General features: G+C 42.4%; 1 protein-coding gene across 2 annotated transcripts; it reads left to right on the top strand.

The window, feature by feature from the left end:
- Positions 1–774: 774 nt before the first annotated feature.
- Positions 775–17,100, top strand: LOC129701654 (D(1) dopamine receptor-like). 2 transcript variants are annotated; one of them, XR_008724239.1, is made up of 3 exons: positions 775–1,169; positions 1,783–1,902; positions 16,964–17,100. XR_008724239.1 is itself a non-coding variant. In XM_055642985.1 (2 exons), the coding sequence occupies exon 2, from the start codon at positions 2,031–2,033 to the stop codon at positions 3,363–3,365; it is 1,335 nt and encodes a 444-aa protein (XP_055498960.1). In that variant the 5' UTR covers positions 775–1,169; positions 1,783–2,030; the 3' UTR covers positions 3,366–6,441. The 2 variants fall into 2 exon arrangements, 1 of the variants encoding a protein (XP_055498960.1); XM_055642985.1 differs by lacking the exon at positions 16,964–17,100 and having other exon boundaries at positions 1,783–6,441.
- Positions 17,101–17,342: the final 242 nt, after the last annotated feature.

The following is a 17,342-nucleotide window of genomic DNA, read 5'->3' as shown; positions in this document are numbered from 1 at the left end:
ACACGACAATTGTGTATATTAGAAGCATTTGGCCAGTTCGCGTGAAACATATAAGATTCCAAATCAGAACACTTCGTGAAAGGACAGCTCTTTTAATTACAGGATTCGCTTGCAGAACGAACTGAACGCGAAATATACATGAAGTTCAGAAGCGTACTTTGTTTCGCCTTTTACAGGTGTCGCCTGACCTGTTGGTTCTTCGAGCATTTTCTGGTTTTATTAAAGGTGGTTCGAAATTGATACATTGTTGCTGGGCCGACAGCATATATTAAACATGGTACGAAGTATCCATCCGAAAGTTATTTCTAGCAAAATTGGAAACATGCTCTCTAACTACAGATAACGATGTTATATTTGTCATTTCCTCTCATCGCTGTTTGTTCGAGGTTTACCACACATACGGCTCGGAGTATTAGTTAAAATTGCAAAGCCGATGCCCTGTTGGTGACCGACGGGGTCAGTTTACTGAACCGCCTGCAACCTCTTAAAGCTAACAGACATCAGTCAATGGCTATCCGCGGCTCCCAATGGAAACGCCACACTCGCCTTCCAGAAAGTTGTCCATAAACCGCTTGATGGCGCAACAAGATCGTGTCCAGTAATTCAAGGTTTAGGGCAATTCATTAACGACGGAACTCGAGAAAGAGATAAAAGAGGTCGCAAGCGCTACTACGAGTCGCCACATTTTGTGAATGACGCCACATGCACCAAAGCCGGAGACTTAAATGTGATGAGGATTTTTGGTGTCAAAGTAGCCTAGTGCTTCTCGACGTAATTACATAATGTTATTTGGAGCTGTATTTTCGGCGATATGGGCGTGCAAATCGCGACGACCATGTGTTTACGCTTTAAAACGAGTTGATAACGTTCGTAATACACGGTCTGCAACCATCTTCTCATAAAGAGAAGGCAGAGAAGAGTGCTGGGTCGTTTCTCAATAGGTTGAAGTGCACCGCTTCGAACATTTCCTTCCTTCACAAACACACCGAGGAAAACATCTGCGGGTGGATCAAACGAACATTATACCGATTAAAGGCGCGCTGTCCGGATGGTGAGATGCGAGGACCAGACCGTGGGATTAACCTAAACCTGCCATTCATCACAAACTACTTCTGTTGAGAACACTTGCGGCATAAAGTTACCTAAGATCGGGGAATGGTAGACATAGAGTAAGTATTCTATTTAAACACAGTGCCAGCAGCTTCATTATAGAACAATATCTTCAGATCGTCGGAATTCTCTTCCACATAAGATTGCTGTCATTAAATATTAACCATTGCTTTCCCTTACTGTCCGACCTCTTGTGTGTTCCGGGCATTATCTATTTTATCTCATTATAGCAGTTGCTGACTGTAAACTTGACCTAGCAGCTCTCACAGCTGTAATGCGACTCGAAGCGGATTATACTATTGTCCGGTCGAAATCCATGCCATTTTGTAGTTATTTACCGGTTATATTTTAATTTTGATCTTTTTATGTTATGATCTTTTTAAACATAAAGAGCAGGGCGCGGGTTTGTGTACTTTTCACGCTGGCGACGAGGGAAATTTAGACTGGGATAAGTTCTGAGAGAAAGGCTTTGAAAGCTGCAAAGAATCTCGTACAGTCGCTTTAAAATTTGATTTATACGCTCCGTAGGATACAAGAGAGGAGAAATAAACATGGACGATCACACGGGAACAGTGTGACCGTCAATGCAATGTATGCGCGCTTTATTTTCTGCAGCATTTTGTACTATTGCACTGGGGAACTGTACAATATTCACAATTACTTTTTCCCCAGGACGCTAACCAGGGAAGAAATGTTCCTCTGCGATACTATTCTGGATATTAAGACAAAACGAAACCCGGATAAAATACGTTGACTAAAAGTGGACCGAGCAACCGTGGAGATGGTTTGAAGGTAGGTCTATGTTGGAAGTGTGAAAGGACATATTCCCCGTGGTCGCACTTTTGTCAGGTTGGTTGCGGGAACCAGGCACAGTGAGGAGTCCAGGGGAAATACATGAGGGACCTTTTCTCTCTGGAGCTATGAGGCTGAATACGACCACCATGGATGGGGGCGCGAAAGGCGCCGAGAAAGACTCCTCGTTCCGTGTACTCACGGGCTGTTTTCTCTCCTTGCTGATACTCTCCACGCTTCTGGGGAACACTCTAGTCTGCGTGGCCGTCATCAGGTTTCGCCACCTCCGATCGAAAGTCACCAATTTCTTCGTGATCTCATTGGCCGTGTCCGACCTGTTGGTTGCCATTTTGGTGATGCCCTGGAAGGCAGTGAGCGAGATCGCGGGGTTTTGGCCCTTTGGTTCATTCTGTAACATCTGGGTGGCCTTTGATATAATGTGCTCCACGGCCTCCATCCTGAACCTGTGCATCATTAGCGTGGACAGATATTGGGCCATCTCCAGCCCTTTCCGCTACGAGCGCAAAATGACACCTAACGTGGCTTTTGTGATGATCAGCGTGGCTTGGACTCTCTCAATCCTCATCTCCTTTATACCAGTGCAATTGAATTGGCACAAGGCTAAACCCACCACTGTATTGGACTACAACAGTACCCACCACCCAGGGGACAACTGTGACTCCAGCCTGAACAGGACCTATGCTATATCTTCGTCCCTGATCAGTTTTTACATCCCAGTGGCCATCATGATCGTCACCTACACCAGGATCTACCGGATCGCCCAGAAACAGATTCGGCGCATCTCGGCGCTGGAGAGGGCAGCCGTGCACGCCAAGAACTGCCAGAGCAACAGGAGCAGCGGCAGCAACGTGGACATGCAGCCGCCCGAGAGCTCCTTCAAGATGTCTTTCAAGCGAGAGACTAAAGTTCTCAAGACCCTGTCGGTCATCATGGGGGTGTTCGTGTGCTGCTGGCTGCCATTCTTTATCCTGAATTGCATCGTGCCCTTTTGTGAGACACAAGCCCACGCCAGCAGCACGGCAGCGCCCTTGCCCTGCGTCAGTGGCAGCACTTTCGATGTGTTTGTTTGGTTCGGCTGGGCCAACTCCTCCCTCAACCCCATCATCTACGCCTTCAACGCGGACTTCCGCAAGGCTTTCTCCACCTTGTTGGGCTGCGACACTTTCTGTAACAGCGACGCGGTGGAGACAGTCACCATCCACAATGGTGTATCCGCCTACAATCCCGGAGGCTCCCTGGAGAAAGTGGAGAACTGTGTCTACCTGATTCCCCATTCGGTGCCGTGCCCTCAGGAGAATCCAGCGGATCCCAACCGCTGCATCAAGCTTTCTCCAGTCTCCCAACACGGGGCTGTCAGCCTCCTGTCCAGCAATGGGGACTATGAGACTGACGTGTCGTTGGAAAAAATCATTCCCATCACCCAAAACGGCCAACACACCTGACGGTTTATGGACTAAGACCAGAAATGTGTGCTTTAAATTCAAGAAACAAAATACATGCGAGCTGGTATCAAACTTAACAAACGTGACTGACGGCACCCATCAATAGCAATGCACTGCTTACTGTAGCTACTTGAAACAAATTATATTTAACAGGATCGTTCTCCCCCCCACCCCTCCGCCCCAGATTCAGTGATGAGGATTTAATGGAATTAGGTGTGCAATTGTCTTCTGAATACCATTTCTTCTCAATAGACGATTAGAGGAATTGCCCACCGAGGGGTTGAGATGACTTATTTAGTGCTATGGTGACAACATGCTGGCCACATGTTACAGTGCTGCCCAGTACGTTTGAATAGAATTCAGGCGATGCCACTCGCTGTGCCATAGGGCTTGTATGTGGGCACATATAGGATTATAACTAACTGAAGCCTTTAACTGGGTTTCTGTAAAGGTCCTATGCCCTTGATGAGACAAAGTTTCCACACTTGTTATTTCCTTTATATTCGGACGTACATGCAATGGGACCACTTTAATTATAAGATAAATGATACATAAACATAAATCAGAGATACAATTTAGTTAACAAAATCCAACTACTCTTCTTAAGATTGAGATGTTTATAATTTTGTTTGGCTGGCTTCTTCCTCACACTTCACTGATAACAGAATATCTAGTCATACAGAAAATACATACAAATAGTACTAGTACTATGATTTTGATGTGAGAAAGGCTTATGATGGTACTTATTTCCAAAGTTTTAAAGCACTGTATTCAAAATTTAAGTATTTATTAACGGATAGAACGTTGTTGTAAAACTCGTAATGGTACACATAAGCAAAATGTGAGGACATAGCTAGTGTATAGATTTTCCCCCGCAAAAAAAAAATCCATCACTTCTGACTTGTCAAGGCACGGCTGGATTGTGTTGTCAGACTGTCAAGACCATTTCCCCTGTTTATTGACAAGTAAACTAACTGCACATCTTTATGTGACGTGGACTTTGTACTCATTCCTATATCAAGATGTTGTCACACCAGTTCCAAGCATCTATTTGATATCTGGTGATCATTTATATATATATAAATATATATATGGTATATGGTATATATTATCAAAATGCTTTTAGTTGCCCTTCAGTCGATTTTCTCAATCATCACCCTTTCCAAAATTAATATCTCTACCTCTCGCCTTCGTTTCCTGTATTACTATATCGAGGCAAACAAATAATATACTACGTGGAAATTGTTCATTGTGTGCTGTTTAGTAGGGTACTGTGTACACGTGTGGAAGCTTGGAACAGCGTCATGTATGATTTATTTGCTTACCTCAAAACTAGCTCTTTAAACAAATGGTCACTCCGTGCCTGTTTCATGCTAACCTGAACTTGTAATTGCCAAGCACCCTGTTAATCCAAGAAACAAATGTGAATTAGAAGCTCAAAAGCCAAACGCACGACAAATTCATGTATTCTGATTATCGAGACTATTTCACGAGAGGGCTGAGCAATTCAGATACTGAAAGCGAATGTACAACGGAATGTGGTGCAATGTTCAATTCGACAACTGACAGCGATGCCGATCGCGTGTACAGTTAAAAGGAGAATGTCTTGGAATTTTGTTCCTACATAAGCACGGTGGAATTATTGGTGCTGGAAATGTATAAGCTTTTGTGGCTATAGCTGAAAGATACAGTCCTGTTGTATAGGTCTGTCACGTTAGCATTTTAATACTCATTGCCAGTAAACTAAAAACACTTTAAAACATCTGGTGTATGTAGTGGGTATCTGTCATTGAAATAAACAGAAATTATTTTCCTGCCACTTAATTCTGGTTTCTCTACAGGTGGTATCTAAGCTTTGGAAAATGAACTCCACAGATTCCACCAGATACATACATTATCGACACTGAACTACCCAATCCTGCAATTTTTAGCCGTCAGTCTATAATTTACTAGACAGGTTGTCAAAATTAACTGTTGTATTACAAAAAACCCAGCCGAGTCATCATTGTAAAACTGACTTATTCATGATTTATATTACCTCTACCAAAACATTTACTTGAATGTTCCGAAAACTTGTGTAAATACTTCTGAAATGTCAACAGAAAGATTATAACATGTATAAATATTTTTGAAAGAAATTTGGCCACCCTTGCAATGTTACACCTCCTCTTGAGATTATGTTGGCATTTGTGAGACAGACCAACACTGCATCCAAGGAGAACGGAGCTCCCGTTTATACTTTTCTCCCCTGGCATTCATAAACATGCCTATTCCAGCTGAGCAAAAACGAGTTGCTGTTAGCTTGAAAAAGAATTAATATTTCAGGCTGATGATCTTTTGGCAGAGTTGGAGATTTACCAACTTTGAAGCAAGTGAAGAGGCAGGTAAAATTGATGGTAATACAATAGAGGTGGTGCAGAAAGAGCATCAGGTAAAATCGGTGTGAGCATACTATCAGCAATGAGGAAATTACTCCAAGAACGATGGTGAAATCAAAAGTTAATGGCATGTCATAAATTAAAAAATAGTCTAGAGGAAGCTTGTGGCAGAGCAGAACCACTGTCAGCAACTTGGTCTGACAAAATGTGAGCACAGGTCATGACTTGAAATCTTTTAGCTAAGTGTGAGCTTGGAAGGTTGTGAAATGCGTGACCCAAAACCCAAAGAGGAAGTGCTGATACTCACACTCAGGCTGAAGTAATTTATTTCCGACTGCACTTTTTGTTCTGTTCTCTCTTGTCCCACCATAACATTGTCATTGAAGATAGACACAATATGCTGAAGTAACTCAGCAGGTCACACAATATCTCTGGAGAAAAGGAATAGAAAATGACCTATTCGTTTTCTCCAGAGATGCTGCCTGACCCACTGAGTTACTCCAGCTTTATGTGTCTACCTTCAGTGTAAATAGCCATCTGCAGTTTATTTGTACATATAACATTGTCATTCACAGGCTGTAAAGGGAAGTGATCTTGTTTTTCACACTAAACTGCACCTTGAATACATACTCTTTGCCCCACTCCTTTAATCAGATCATAATGCTGCCAACAAGTAATCAACAAACATTTTCCTGCCTTTAACCTTATATTTTGGAAAATCTTCAGAGTCAGAGAGTCAGAGTCAGAGTCAATTTAATTGTCATTTGGACCCCTGGAGGTCCAAACGAAATGCCGTTTCTGCAGCCATACATTACACACAAATAGACCCCAGACACAACATAATTACATTTTACATAAACATCCATCACATAGCTGTGATGGAAGGCCAAATAAACTTATCTCTCCACTGCACTCTCCCCCCCCCCCCGATGTCAGAGTCAAAGTCATAGCCCCCGTTTGGCGATGGCGATTGTCCCGCGGCCATTAAAGCCACGCCGGGTGGTGCGAGGTCGCACACCGGGTCTTGGTGTTGGAGCCCCCGGTGTACGCTCGCCGAGTCCGCGGCCATTCCAGCCGCGTGGGGCAGTGATGTCAGGCCCCGCTCCAGGAGCTCTTCCACCCCGCAACTCGGGCGGGAGAATTTGCCGTTGCAGGAGCCCCGAAAAGCGGTCTCCTTCCAGGGAGCCGCGGGCTCCCGATGCCGCCGTCCACAGACCTGTCGTTGGAGCCTCCGACTCTCCGGTAGCAGCAGCAGCAGCAGCAGCAGCAGCAGCAGCACTCCTCCACCGCTCCACCCGCTCCGGACTCGGCCAGCTCCGCGACGGCAACGGTGAGTCGGCACCAGAGTCCCCGGCTTCTTCCCGTTGGAGGCCGCTCCTCGTTGCGGCCTCAACGACACCTGAGACCCGACGAGAAAAGGTCGGGTCTCCAGTGCAGGGAGAGATTCAAAAAGTTCCCCCCACCCCGCCCCCCCACACACACACCCCAACATAAAATAACAAAAACTACATAAAAACACAGACAAAAAATAATAAAAACGCGGACAGGCTGCAGAGGCCGCTGCTGGCCAGAGCCGTAATCAACAAACATTTTCCTGCCTTTAACCTTATATTTTGGAAAATCTTGCTTATGACATCCAACTTTATAATCTTTCAACCACCCACAACTTGCCTCATGAACCTTCTCAAGATCCACAACCAGAAATACTCTAATAAATTCACCATTTCATCAATCTCATGTCATATGAAACTTATTTCAGCTAACAGTGTCTATTTCTTTCCCCTCTTTAGTTTAGTTTAGAGGTACAGTGCAGAAACAGGCACTTTGGCCCACCGAGTCCGCACCGACCAGCGATCCCTGTACACTAGCACTATCCTACACACGAGGGACAATTTACAATTTTTACTGAACCCAAATTAACCTACTAACGTGTATGTCTTTGGACTGTGGGATGAAACCAGAGCACCTGGGGAAAACCAACCTGGTCACAGCGAGAACGTACTAATGCCGTACAGATAGCACCTGTAGTCAGGATCAAACCCAGGTCTCTGGCGTGGTAAGGCAGCAACTCTACTGCTGTGCCACCATGCAACCCTTCTTGCCTGACTCCTCTGTTCAAGAACCCACTACCATATCACTGGCTGTTGAAACATATCCCATTTTTTCATTCTGTTTTCCCCTCCCCTTGGTGTTCAGTCCCCATAGATTGCATTCCATAACTTTTGCATTTTCAACCAGTCTGCACTCACCTCCTAATTATCTCCTTTGACACCACGCATGTCCTCCAAATAAAAATTGTTGCTTCCGCATCCTATATGGGTCTCCAACTTTCTTTTTTTACAGAATATATGGAACTTGCGTTTTGTCCACTCCTGCTCAATTCCCCTATCATGTTTCTTTTTCTAGTATGTCATGTCTATTGGTAAAATGTATTGATTTTATCCTGGTGAAAAATCTCTTCAACTTAATTTTTGATTTACTATTTGCCCTTAGTTTGGTATATATGCAAATTTATTTTCATTTATATGCTTCTATATTTCCACATTAGTTACTAGGTTGTCAACTGACCAGTGATGTACTCAGCCACCCCATAGCTACACATCCATCCAGTCCAAATCCTGTGATTACTTGACCCCATTTTCAAAATGTTTACTTTGCATTAAACATATTCCAATGATACCACTTGTAACATTTTTGCTTCCCATACATTTATCTTTTGCCTCTGTCAATGACTTTCTTTAACTCTCACTTGACAGGATGCATCTCATTCCACTCTGCACAGTATCCGAGAGGAGTTACCTGCTATTATCTTTCACCCCGGCAGCTTGGTGTTCTATAGATAATCATTTCTATCATCTTCATCATGATGCTTTCATCGACTGCAGCTTTCCCTCCCTAACCTCATATTTTAACATTCCAAGTGGTCTGTGACACCTCAGTCCATCCCCTCATCATTTTTCCAGTCACCATAGCACCTTTCCATGGAAGCCAAGAAAATCCAAAACTTGTTTTCCAAAACTGCTTTTTTCTCTTTCCCACCATAAGGGATTGCACACACTTCATCCAGGCAAAACAGAAATTGGCTTGAATTTCCTCAAGCTTGGAATACTTGATTCACTACTTACAGTATAGTTTCATCTTCTGTTTTCGGATTGGTTTACTGATTTATCATTACTTTGGTGTTCAGTACATAAAACCTCAAGTCACTTGCCAGTTTAATTTTTCATTGCATTTCTACTTTGATCTTTCACTACGCATCATTCTACATTTAACCAACTGAATTCAATTCAGGTTTAAGGACCACCCCTTAATTAGACACTACTACTTCGAAATTCCCTCATTTCATTCTTTAACTTCAGTTAACAAGCACAACTATGACACCAGTTGTTCTGCATTTCTTCTGTACCCATTTGTATTTCTTTACCTGTAACAATGTCACCATATGTGAACACTTCCCTCCTTTAAACATTATTACCCTCCACTCTATCAAAGACCTACTCTTTTGTTTTTAATGTCTTGTAACAATGAATATTTCCATGAATTCCAACTGTATCTTTTTCCAGTCGTAGTGAAAGTTAATTCACCTACATTTATTCTGTCTCTTTTTCACCTGCCTTGGTGTTTCCAACATTTTCTGTTTTTATCTCTCTCCAATAGAGGTCACTGTAGGGCAATTGTGAAGGAGGACAACCAAGACAAATACATTTTCTTTCCACTCCAGGGCTGCTGAGACCTGTTTTAGTGCCCAGCTGTTATGCTGACTGAGATAAGCTAATTTAACACAGCCTGGGAATCAAAGCTGTGATCTTCTGGTTTGCTTGGTTTAGTGCTGCACCAGGTGGTGCATTTACTTGCTGGGTCAGCACCAGAGCTTAGTGCACACATTATTTCTATTTTTAGTCTATTGCTATGGTATTTTTGGTGCTTTTTGTTTATCCATTGACTGTTGAAGACATTATCAGATGGGATGGTTGATGGCCTCATTGTGCAAAGGAGGTTAACTAAACTACATACACAGCTCACAAATTATCCTTGGGTTAACGAATACACTTCTATGGATAAATACTTTGAATTAGTAATTCCTCCACTTGGGCATGACTGAATTTAATGGTCAACCGTCTATATAACCCAAAAGACAAAAAGAGGATGAAATTAACTGTAATTATTTGTATTTAGCGTGATTATGGAATTTGCACCTTGCTCATTTGAAACATTCATATATATAAGATTTCCTGTCTCACTATAGTTGATTTAAACTAGCACTTAAACTTTTTTCCCACTCACACTGTCATTCCAGGAGCTGCCATGTTCGACAGGTCTTGTGAACAATGGCTAGAATTCCCGCTGGTTGCAAGTGAAAGATAATTTGCATGTAAATTAGAATTCCTTAATTTGCTGTCAAGGTACAAATAGACAGACCAATCACCACAGATGTAGAGAAAAAGTTCCCATTTTGAAAAGCATCACATTCTTGATTTTTGAGTAAAAATGCTTGAGTTATTCATGGACCATCTGATATTTCCCAGCTGGTCATCTTCACCATCCTTGCTTCTATTTCCCCAGCTTCCTTCAACTGAAAACCTGCAATGGAGTTCCTGCATGATATCTACAATTATTCTGCCATTAATGCATGAAATTTACTATTTACCATTAACTAAGATTATGGTCTTCAAACTGACTGAGGTCCCCTTGATAAGAATGGCCACAATGTTACCATGATAAAAATGACCAGTAGCAAGAGTGTACCATCTGTTTCCTGCCCACGTAGGACGTAGTTTACAATTCATCCTGATAACTCAGTAGAATAGAGGTTATCACAATTCTATATGAGTTTTCACTCATAATCTCTAATATGTAATTGTATACCATGGGTGCTGGGGACGGCCAGGCTTTGAGTATAGTTCAAGGTGAGATCAGGAGGTTTTGGACACTGAATCAGAATATAAGATAATTGGAAAGCACAGGATCAGTCACAACCTTGTTAGCTGGGGAGTAGATTCTAGGGGCAGATTCCTGTTACTATTTCTCAGGATCTTGTATCAACTTCTAACTCTGTCACAGTGCTTCCCCACAAATAGACAGGGTGATTTGTTAGGAGACGCACTCAATACATGCAGAGGTATGGGAACAATGCTATTTTCATTAGGATCCTTTAAATTTTAACCGTGAACAAAAATAACATAATCAAAAATTTGAAATACAAATGGTTGAATTGACAATATGAAAGAATTGTGTTGATAGCTGAGTAAACGCATTTTGGGCTAATGACATATCTACTGATGTTAATTCAGCTTCAGAACATCACCAACCTCAATACCCCAAGCCAATTTCCATTAAGGGGCTGTCCCACTGCGGCAACCTAATTAGCCAATTTAGAAGAGTACGCCCTCGACTCATACTCGCAGCATGGTTGACACGAGGTCCTAGGAGGTCTTTGTAACTCTCCTTCATGCTCGAGAGTAGTCCCCGCGTACTTGAGGCCTCAGCTAGGCCGCGGCGTATTTTTCAACATGCTGAAAAATGCCCGCGAGTAAAAAAAGGTCGCCATGGAAAAAACCAATACTTTTTTTACTCGTAGGTTTAGTCGAAGTAGGTCGTGGTAGGTCAGCATGTTATTCGTAGGTAATCGAGGGTAGTCGCAGGTAATCAAAGGTAGTCGAAGGTAGTCGAAGCTAGTCTTCAACATAGTCGAAGGAGGTCAAAGGAGGTCTTATACATAGTCGAAGGGGGTTGAAGGAGGTCTACTATAATTACGAAAGTCAAAAGTAGACCTACATTATGGAGGTCTACTACATTACATCAACATGACACTTTTTCAAACTCTTCTAAACTCGCCAATTAGATCGCCACAGTGGGACAGCCCATTTAGTATTTACTGTGTAAATGGTAATATTTCTCATTCCACAACATTTGGGAAGTAAAATATAATGATAATAAGTGTTAGCGGTGCTATATAAATAAAGATTATTATTATTATTATTATTGAGAATGGTTTGGCAGTGAGCTGAATAACTCCGAGACATCATTACTTTTTCACTGTCCATTTCTTTTTTTAAAAAATTACAATAAATAATGTCAGTTGGTGCTTGGGATGTTTATGAGCATAACATTACTGAAATAACAAAACAAGATATTAAATTAACCTTCACCAGAGAAACAGCAATGTGCTTCCTTTTATTTATGTCTCAAAAACCTGCCCAATCATTTAGGAATTTACAAAAATGGAAAAAAACAATTAAAACAAAATAACCCTTAAGTGAGCTCGGAGTGGTCAATGTGACGGTGTGGACATCGTGAGCTCGGAGTGGTCAGTGTGATGGTATGGACACAGTGAGCCTGGAGTGGTCAGTGTGATGGATGGTATGGACACAGTGAACTCAGAGTGGTCAGTATGACTGATGGTGTGGATACAGTGAGCTCGGTGGTCAATGTGATGGTGGGACAGTGAAACGGATGAAAGAATTTAGAGACTTAAAGGTCACAATGCATCCTTTGTGAATTCATGTTATCCAGCCCGACGTGGACCATAGTTGGTCTGTACAGGAAGCAACGACATAACAGTGAACCAATGGGGCATTTGGAAGAAGGCTGCAATCCATATGTTTCAAAACACGTACCAAGTAATGACGCATGCGATCAGATTTTCTCTGGTGGTACTGATGGTGGCATTAAGGTTTTGGACCTCCGACAAAACAAATTAATTTCTGCCACGCAAGGTCATACAGAGTCGGTAACTGGTTTGACCCTGAGTGGGTGTGTACGAAAATATTAATATTCTTTCTTACTTAATTTTGATTGGAATTGAACAAGGTAACGAAAGGGTGTTTGGATGTGACAATTAGCATCTCTTGTTGACCAGATGTAGAAGAGGTTTGTGGGAATCGGCAAAATAAGATTAGACGTATTACCTCTAGTCTAGGAATGTGTTGAAAGGTAAATGTAAACATGAAATAGTAAATGGAGATAAGGAAGCTTGTTTCTCTCAGCATTATGTTACAGTAGACCACCCTTGCCCCCTACCGCTATTAGCATAGATATGTTGTAGTAAATAGGGGGCTTATGATTGGCTTGGAGAGGGAATGGTGGCGCAGTTTGCCATTAACCATCTGTTGTTGAATAAGATTGATATAAACAAAAAGTATGTTATGATTAATGAAATAATTGGTACCCATGTAGTAGAGAGTATATTTTCCTGTAGTTGTATCTAACAAAAAACAAAAGTTGTTTACTGCACAGTATAACTGTCGGCTAATTCTGCCATGAAGTCAGAGAATTGGTGAGTAGTTAACTGTTGCCATCTCTCCATGATATCATGCAATGAAGACTCTTGAAGCAAACCTGTGAAGTATCCGCTTTTCATTTCCCTTTAATTTGCCTCTAAATTAATTTCTTCCACAGAATTTGGCATAGTCGGCAGGATACCAATTGTAACGGGATGATAAAATAGTCGTAACCGAAAGGGAGACAGGAGGGATTCCCAGACAGAAGTGAGAGCCCCTGGGCAACCTAGCTTATCCGGCTGGTGATTCACGCTGAGCCAAGAGGCCTGTAGGGTGAGACAAAATTGTGGAGAAGATAAATTTACTTGCGCTGGGCGTAGAAGATAAATTGAAGTAGGTGCCATAAAGTGCCCTATAGAAATTGAAAGGTGACTTTGAGGTTTGCGACGGAGTAAAACCGGTGCTCGCAAACTGTGAATAGTATATTATAAGAAATTGTCCGCGGAAACCTAACTTTTGTTTTACAGAATTGTGAAAAGAATATGGGAGACAACAGTAGTCGATCGGAGACATCTGATCCTACTGATAGAGAGAGGTAGAAGGAAAAGAAGCAGGTGGTCCAGGAGGGAAAGGTGCAGATAAGAGAGAACATTGCCAAGGTGATAAAAAAGACCATAAGACACCGGGAAAAGGTAGGAGATCCCATTGTTCCACCGGGATCGCCAGCAGATGTGGTGATGACATAGAACGGAGATGACCAATGTGTGGTGAATTTTTGTGGTTATCTATCTGATCGAACAAATGGAGATTGGCCGGATGGGGGGAAGTTATAAGCTGTCTCTGTCCTACTTACCTCTAAAAAAGAAATGGTTTGGCAAGATGGGAGTACAATTAATATTTGCAGTGGTGGTGTTATTAGTTATAGTTGGAGTGCTGTGCCTAACATTTAAATTGATAGAAACAATAAGGAAATGGGCGTGGATGGAGAAAAGACACCAGCCCCTAGAGGAGGAGAAAGGTGTTCAGCAGAAAGTGGGAAATGAGGGACCTGTGCCTATAATACCAAAGCAAGTGGTAGCAATATATCCCAGACTCCCTGTAGAAAAGGCACCTCCGGTAGAGGTTGAATTTGATGATCTGTTGATGATGGTGGCTGCATTACGCCAGCGACAACCTCTGTATAACCCGGCATATATAGAGGAAGAACAGGCTGCTGCCCCGTCAGGTGCTGAGGCTCTGTTTCTACCTCTGGCATCTCGGGTGGATCAGTCCACGGGTAAACGAGCCACAGCTCCTCCGGCAAGACTAGCAGAAGCAAATATCTTAAAAAGATATCAAGAAGAAAAATGAGCAAACAAAGCTCCAGTTGATGAATGTTGAGGAAGAGGAAGCCCGAGCCACTGATACAGTCCCCCGTATTATGATACGAGACGAGAAGCAAACCTGGAGCTGAAGCTAGAGCTATGGTTGCCGAAGCTCCAGATCACTTAAGAAAGCCCAATGCATATTTCAATTCAATTCAATATGATCATGGCTGATCATCCAACTCAGTATCCTGTACCTGCCTTCTCCCCATACCCCCTGATCCCTTTAGCCACATGGGCCACATCTAACTCCCTCTTAAATATAGCCAATGAACTGATTGACTTCTTTAATGACACGGAAGGAAAGACATGGGTCAGAGAGAAATGAGACGCTATTATTGAAAAGCAACAGCCGGCTACAGAAGATCCACCAAGGTTACCAATGGCTTAGGTCGAAGTACCCTCTGAACTATGATCAAAGCATAAGAATCATGGGGGAGAGTGCGTTCAGCCCCTGAGCATAAAGTGACTTTAAAAAAGGGCGCTGCCTTTCCATGTTTAAAACCGTAACGGCTGAAGAAGGGATAGTTAGTATAGTCATCATGTCTTTATTACTACAAGAAGTATTGGTGAAAACGCAAAGTCCATGCAATACTCCTATTATGCTGATCCTGAAAGTGGGAAGATGTAATAAATGGCATTTTTTCCAGGACCTGAGAGCTATTAACAAAGTAGTGATCCCTAATGCCCCCTTAGTATCAAAGGGGTTTGCAACCAGGGTCCTGGCTTAAGAACATGGAGGGGGAAAAAGACCGGTAGCCTATTATTCCATGGCTCTACCAGCTATAGTAAATGGCATGCCAGCCTGCTTGCGAGCTGTAGCGGCAACAGCTACGATGATAGAAAAATTAAACCCCATCGTTCTTGATCACTCGTGTGTAGTGACTGTTCCTCATGCTGTGATGTTATTATTGAACTCTGTAGCCAAACAGCAACTCACAGCCGCTAGAAGAACAGGATATTAAATTATCCTTTTATCACATCCGAACTATACTTATCAGCGATCTCCTGCTATAAACCCAGCTACCTATGTACCACTGGCAGAAGAAGGATGTGACCATGATTGTCTATTGCTTGTAGAAGCAACTGCCACTCCCCGGCTGGACTTGGAGTCATTCAATTGATAATCCTGATCTGGTCCTATTCACTGATGGCTCTTCACACCAACCTAGCGTTGACAGATTATTAGCAGGATATGTGGTGGTCACGCCACATCAAGTGTTGGAGGCATATGCTTTGCCATCCGGAACGTCTGCTCAGGCAGCTGAGCTGTATGCCCTGACTTGTGCCTGCATATTGACAAAATATAGAAGTGCTAATATCCACAAGGATTCTCACTATGCGTTTGGGGTTGTACATAATCTTGGGAAGTTATGGGGAAAAATAGAGGATTCATCACAGGGAAGACTATTAAACATGATTAACTGGTCTTAAAGTTACAGGATGCTATCCAATTGCCACGGAAAATTGCAGTTATTAAAAGCGAGGCATTATTAAAGGGAAACAGGACAGCTGATTATGTAGCCAAACAAATTGCCCTCAGGCAAACCCCGCAATTACAAGCGGCTAAAATTAAGTCTGCAGCACAATGAAAGCTCACGATTAGCATTGATGTAACCCAGTTACAGGATGTCCAGAGCCTATCATCACCACAGGAAAATAATTCCAGGAGCAAAGCAGGGTGTTATCAAGACCCCATTATCTGGGTCCACACTGATGGCCTGGTAGTTTGCCCCGGGAGCCTATTTTTGTCCCTGTCTCGCCTAGCCCATGGACAGGCTCACAAGGGAAAAGGGGGGTTTGGGGGGGTGGCACCCAGCAATGGTATGCATCAGGTACCGTATATCAGTCATAATTGATAAAGTTGCAAGAACATGTCTGGTGTGTCAACAAAATAATAGAGGGAAGACGCCTGCAAAATTTGAACAACTACCACAACCTGAAATGCCTTTTGAAAATTTGAAAATTGATTTTGTACATATGCCCGCAGCAAAGGGTTTTAAGTACATTTTGGTCATAATTGGTCATATGTTCTCCAGATGGATGGAAGCACACTTCACTAGGAGGGATGATGCAAGGATGGTAGTCAGTATTTTAATGAAAGAAATAATACCTAGAATCTGGACACCCATGGGAATAAACAGTGACAGAGGAACTCATTTCACCAGTAAATTAGTTTTGAACTTGTCGAAGGCTCTTGGGTTCCAGTGGAAATTAAACATACCATATCAACCACAGTCCTCAGGGATGGTGGAAAGGGTAAATGGTAAAATAAAAGCTACTTTGGCCAAAGTATGCCAGCAAAATAGGTTGTTGTGGCCAAACACCATGACTGGAGTGATGTATGCCCTGAGATATCAGAAAGATAGAAACACGGTCATAACACCTCACGAGATATTGATGGGGTCACCTATGACAACAAGAACCCGACCCCCGATGACTCCTGAACAGGTAGCCCTGATATGGAATGATGAAAAATCCTTAAGATATGCTCAAGCCTTGTATGAAACTGTTGGTAAAATCTATGAGAAAGTTAAGCAGGCACAGGTCCATACGGCAGAAGGAAATATGCACCCGTTTAAACCAGGAGATCGGGTTTATGTGCGAGCAATAAACAAAGATTCTTTCTCTCCTAGATGGAAAGGACCATATTTGGTGCTGCTAACAACATGAACAGCAGTAAAAGGAAAACCCGATTGGATACATGCCACTCGATGTAAACTGCATCACTCAGACAGAACCCTCAAGGAGAAGAAAACGCAAGAACCGTAACATTTTGTAGTGATAAAAAGAGTGTCAAAATGTTGATATTTTTTCTTACCTATCCTTGTAGTATTAAATGTAGTATTATATGGGATCATAGAGGATATGAGGGTGAAGAGAGGCATCTAGATAGTTACACGAAACAGGATGAAGATAGAAATTAGAATATGGAATTCAATTAACAATTTTCACATAGAACACAATGAACTTGCAGCTGAAAGAAAAACAGGCTTCCTTATCTGATTAGAATGT

This window comes from Leucoraja erinacea, chromosome 11 (genome assembly GCF_028641065.1).
Source record: "Leucoraja erinacea ecotype New England chromosome 11, Leri_hhj_1, whole genome shotgun sequence".
NCBI classification, from domain to species: Eukaryota; Metazoa; Chordata; class Chondrichthyes; order Rajiformes; family Rajidae; genus Leucoraja; species Leucoraja erinaceus.
Note: the sequence above shows the minus strand (reverse complement) of the source record. Positions and strands in the feature narration are given on the sequence as shown.

What these genes read in the sequence shown, in the direction of transcription:
- LOC129701654 (XM_055642985.1), top strand. Translation starts at nt 2,031, where the DNA reads ATGAGGCTGAATACGACCACCATGGATGGGGGCGCGAAAGGCGCCGAG.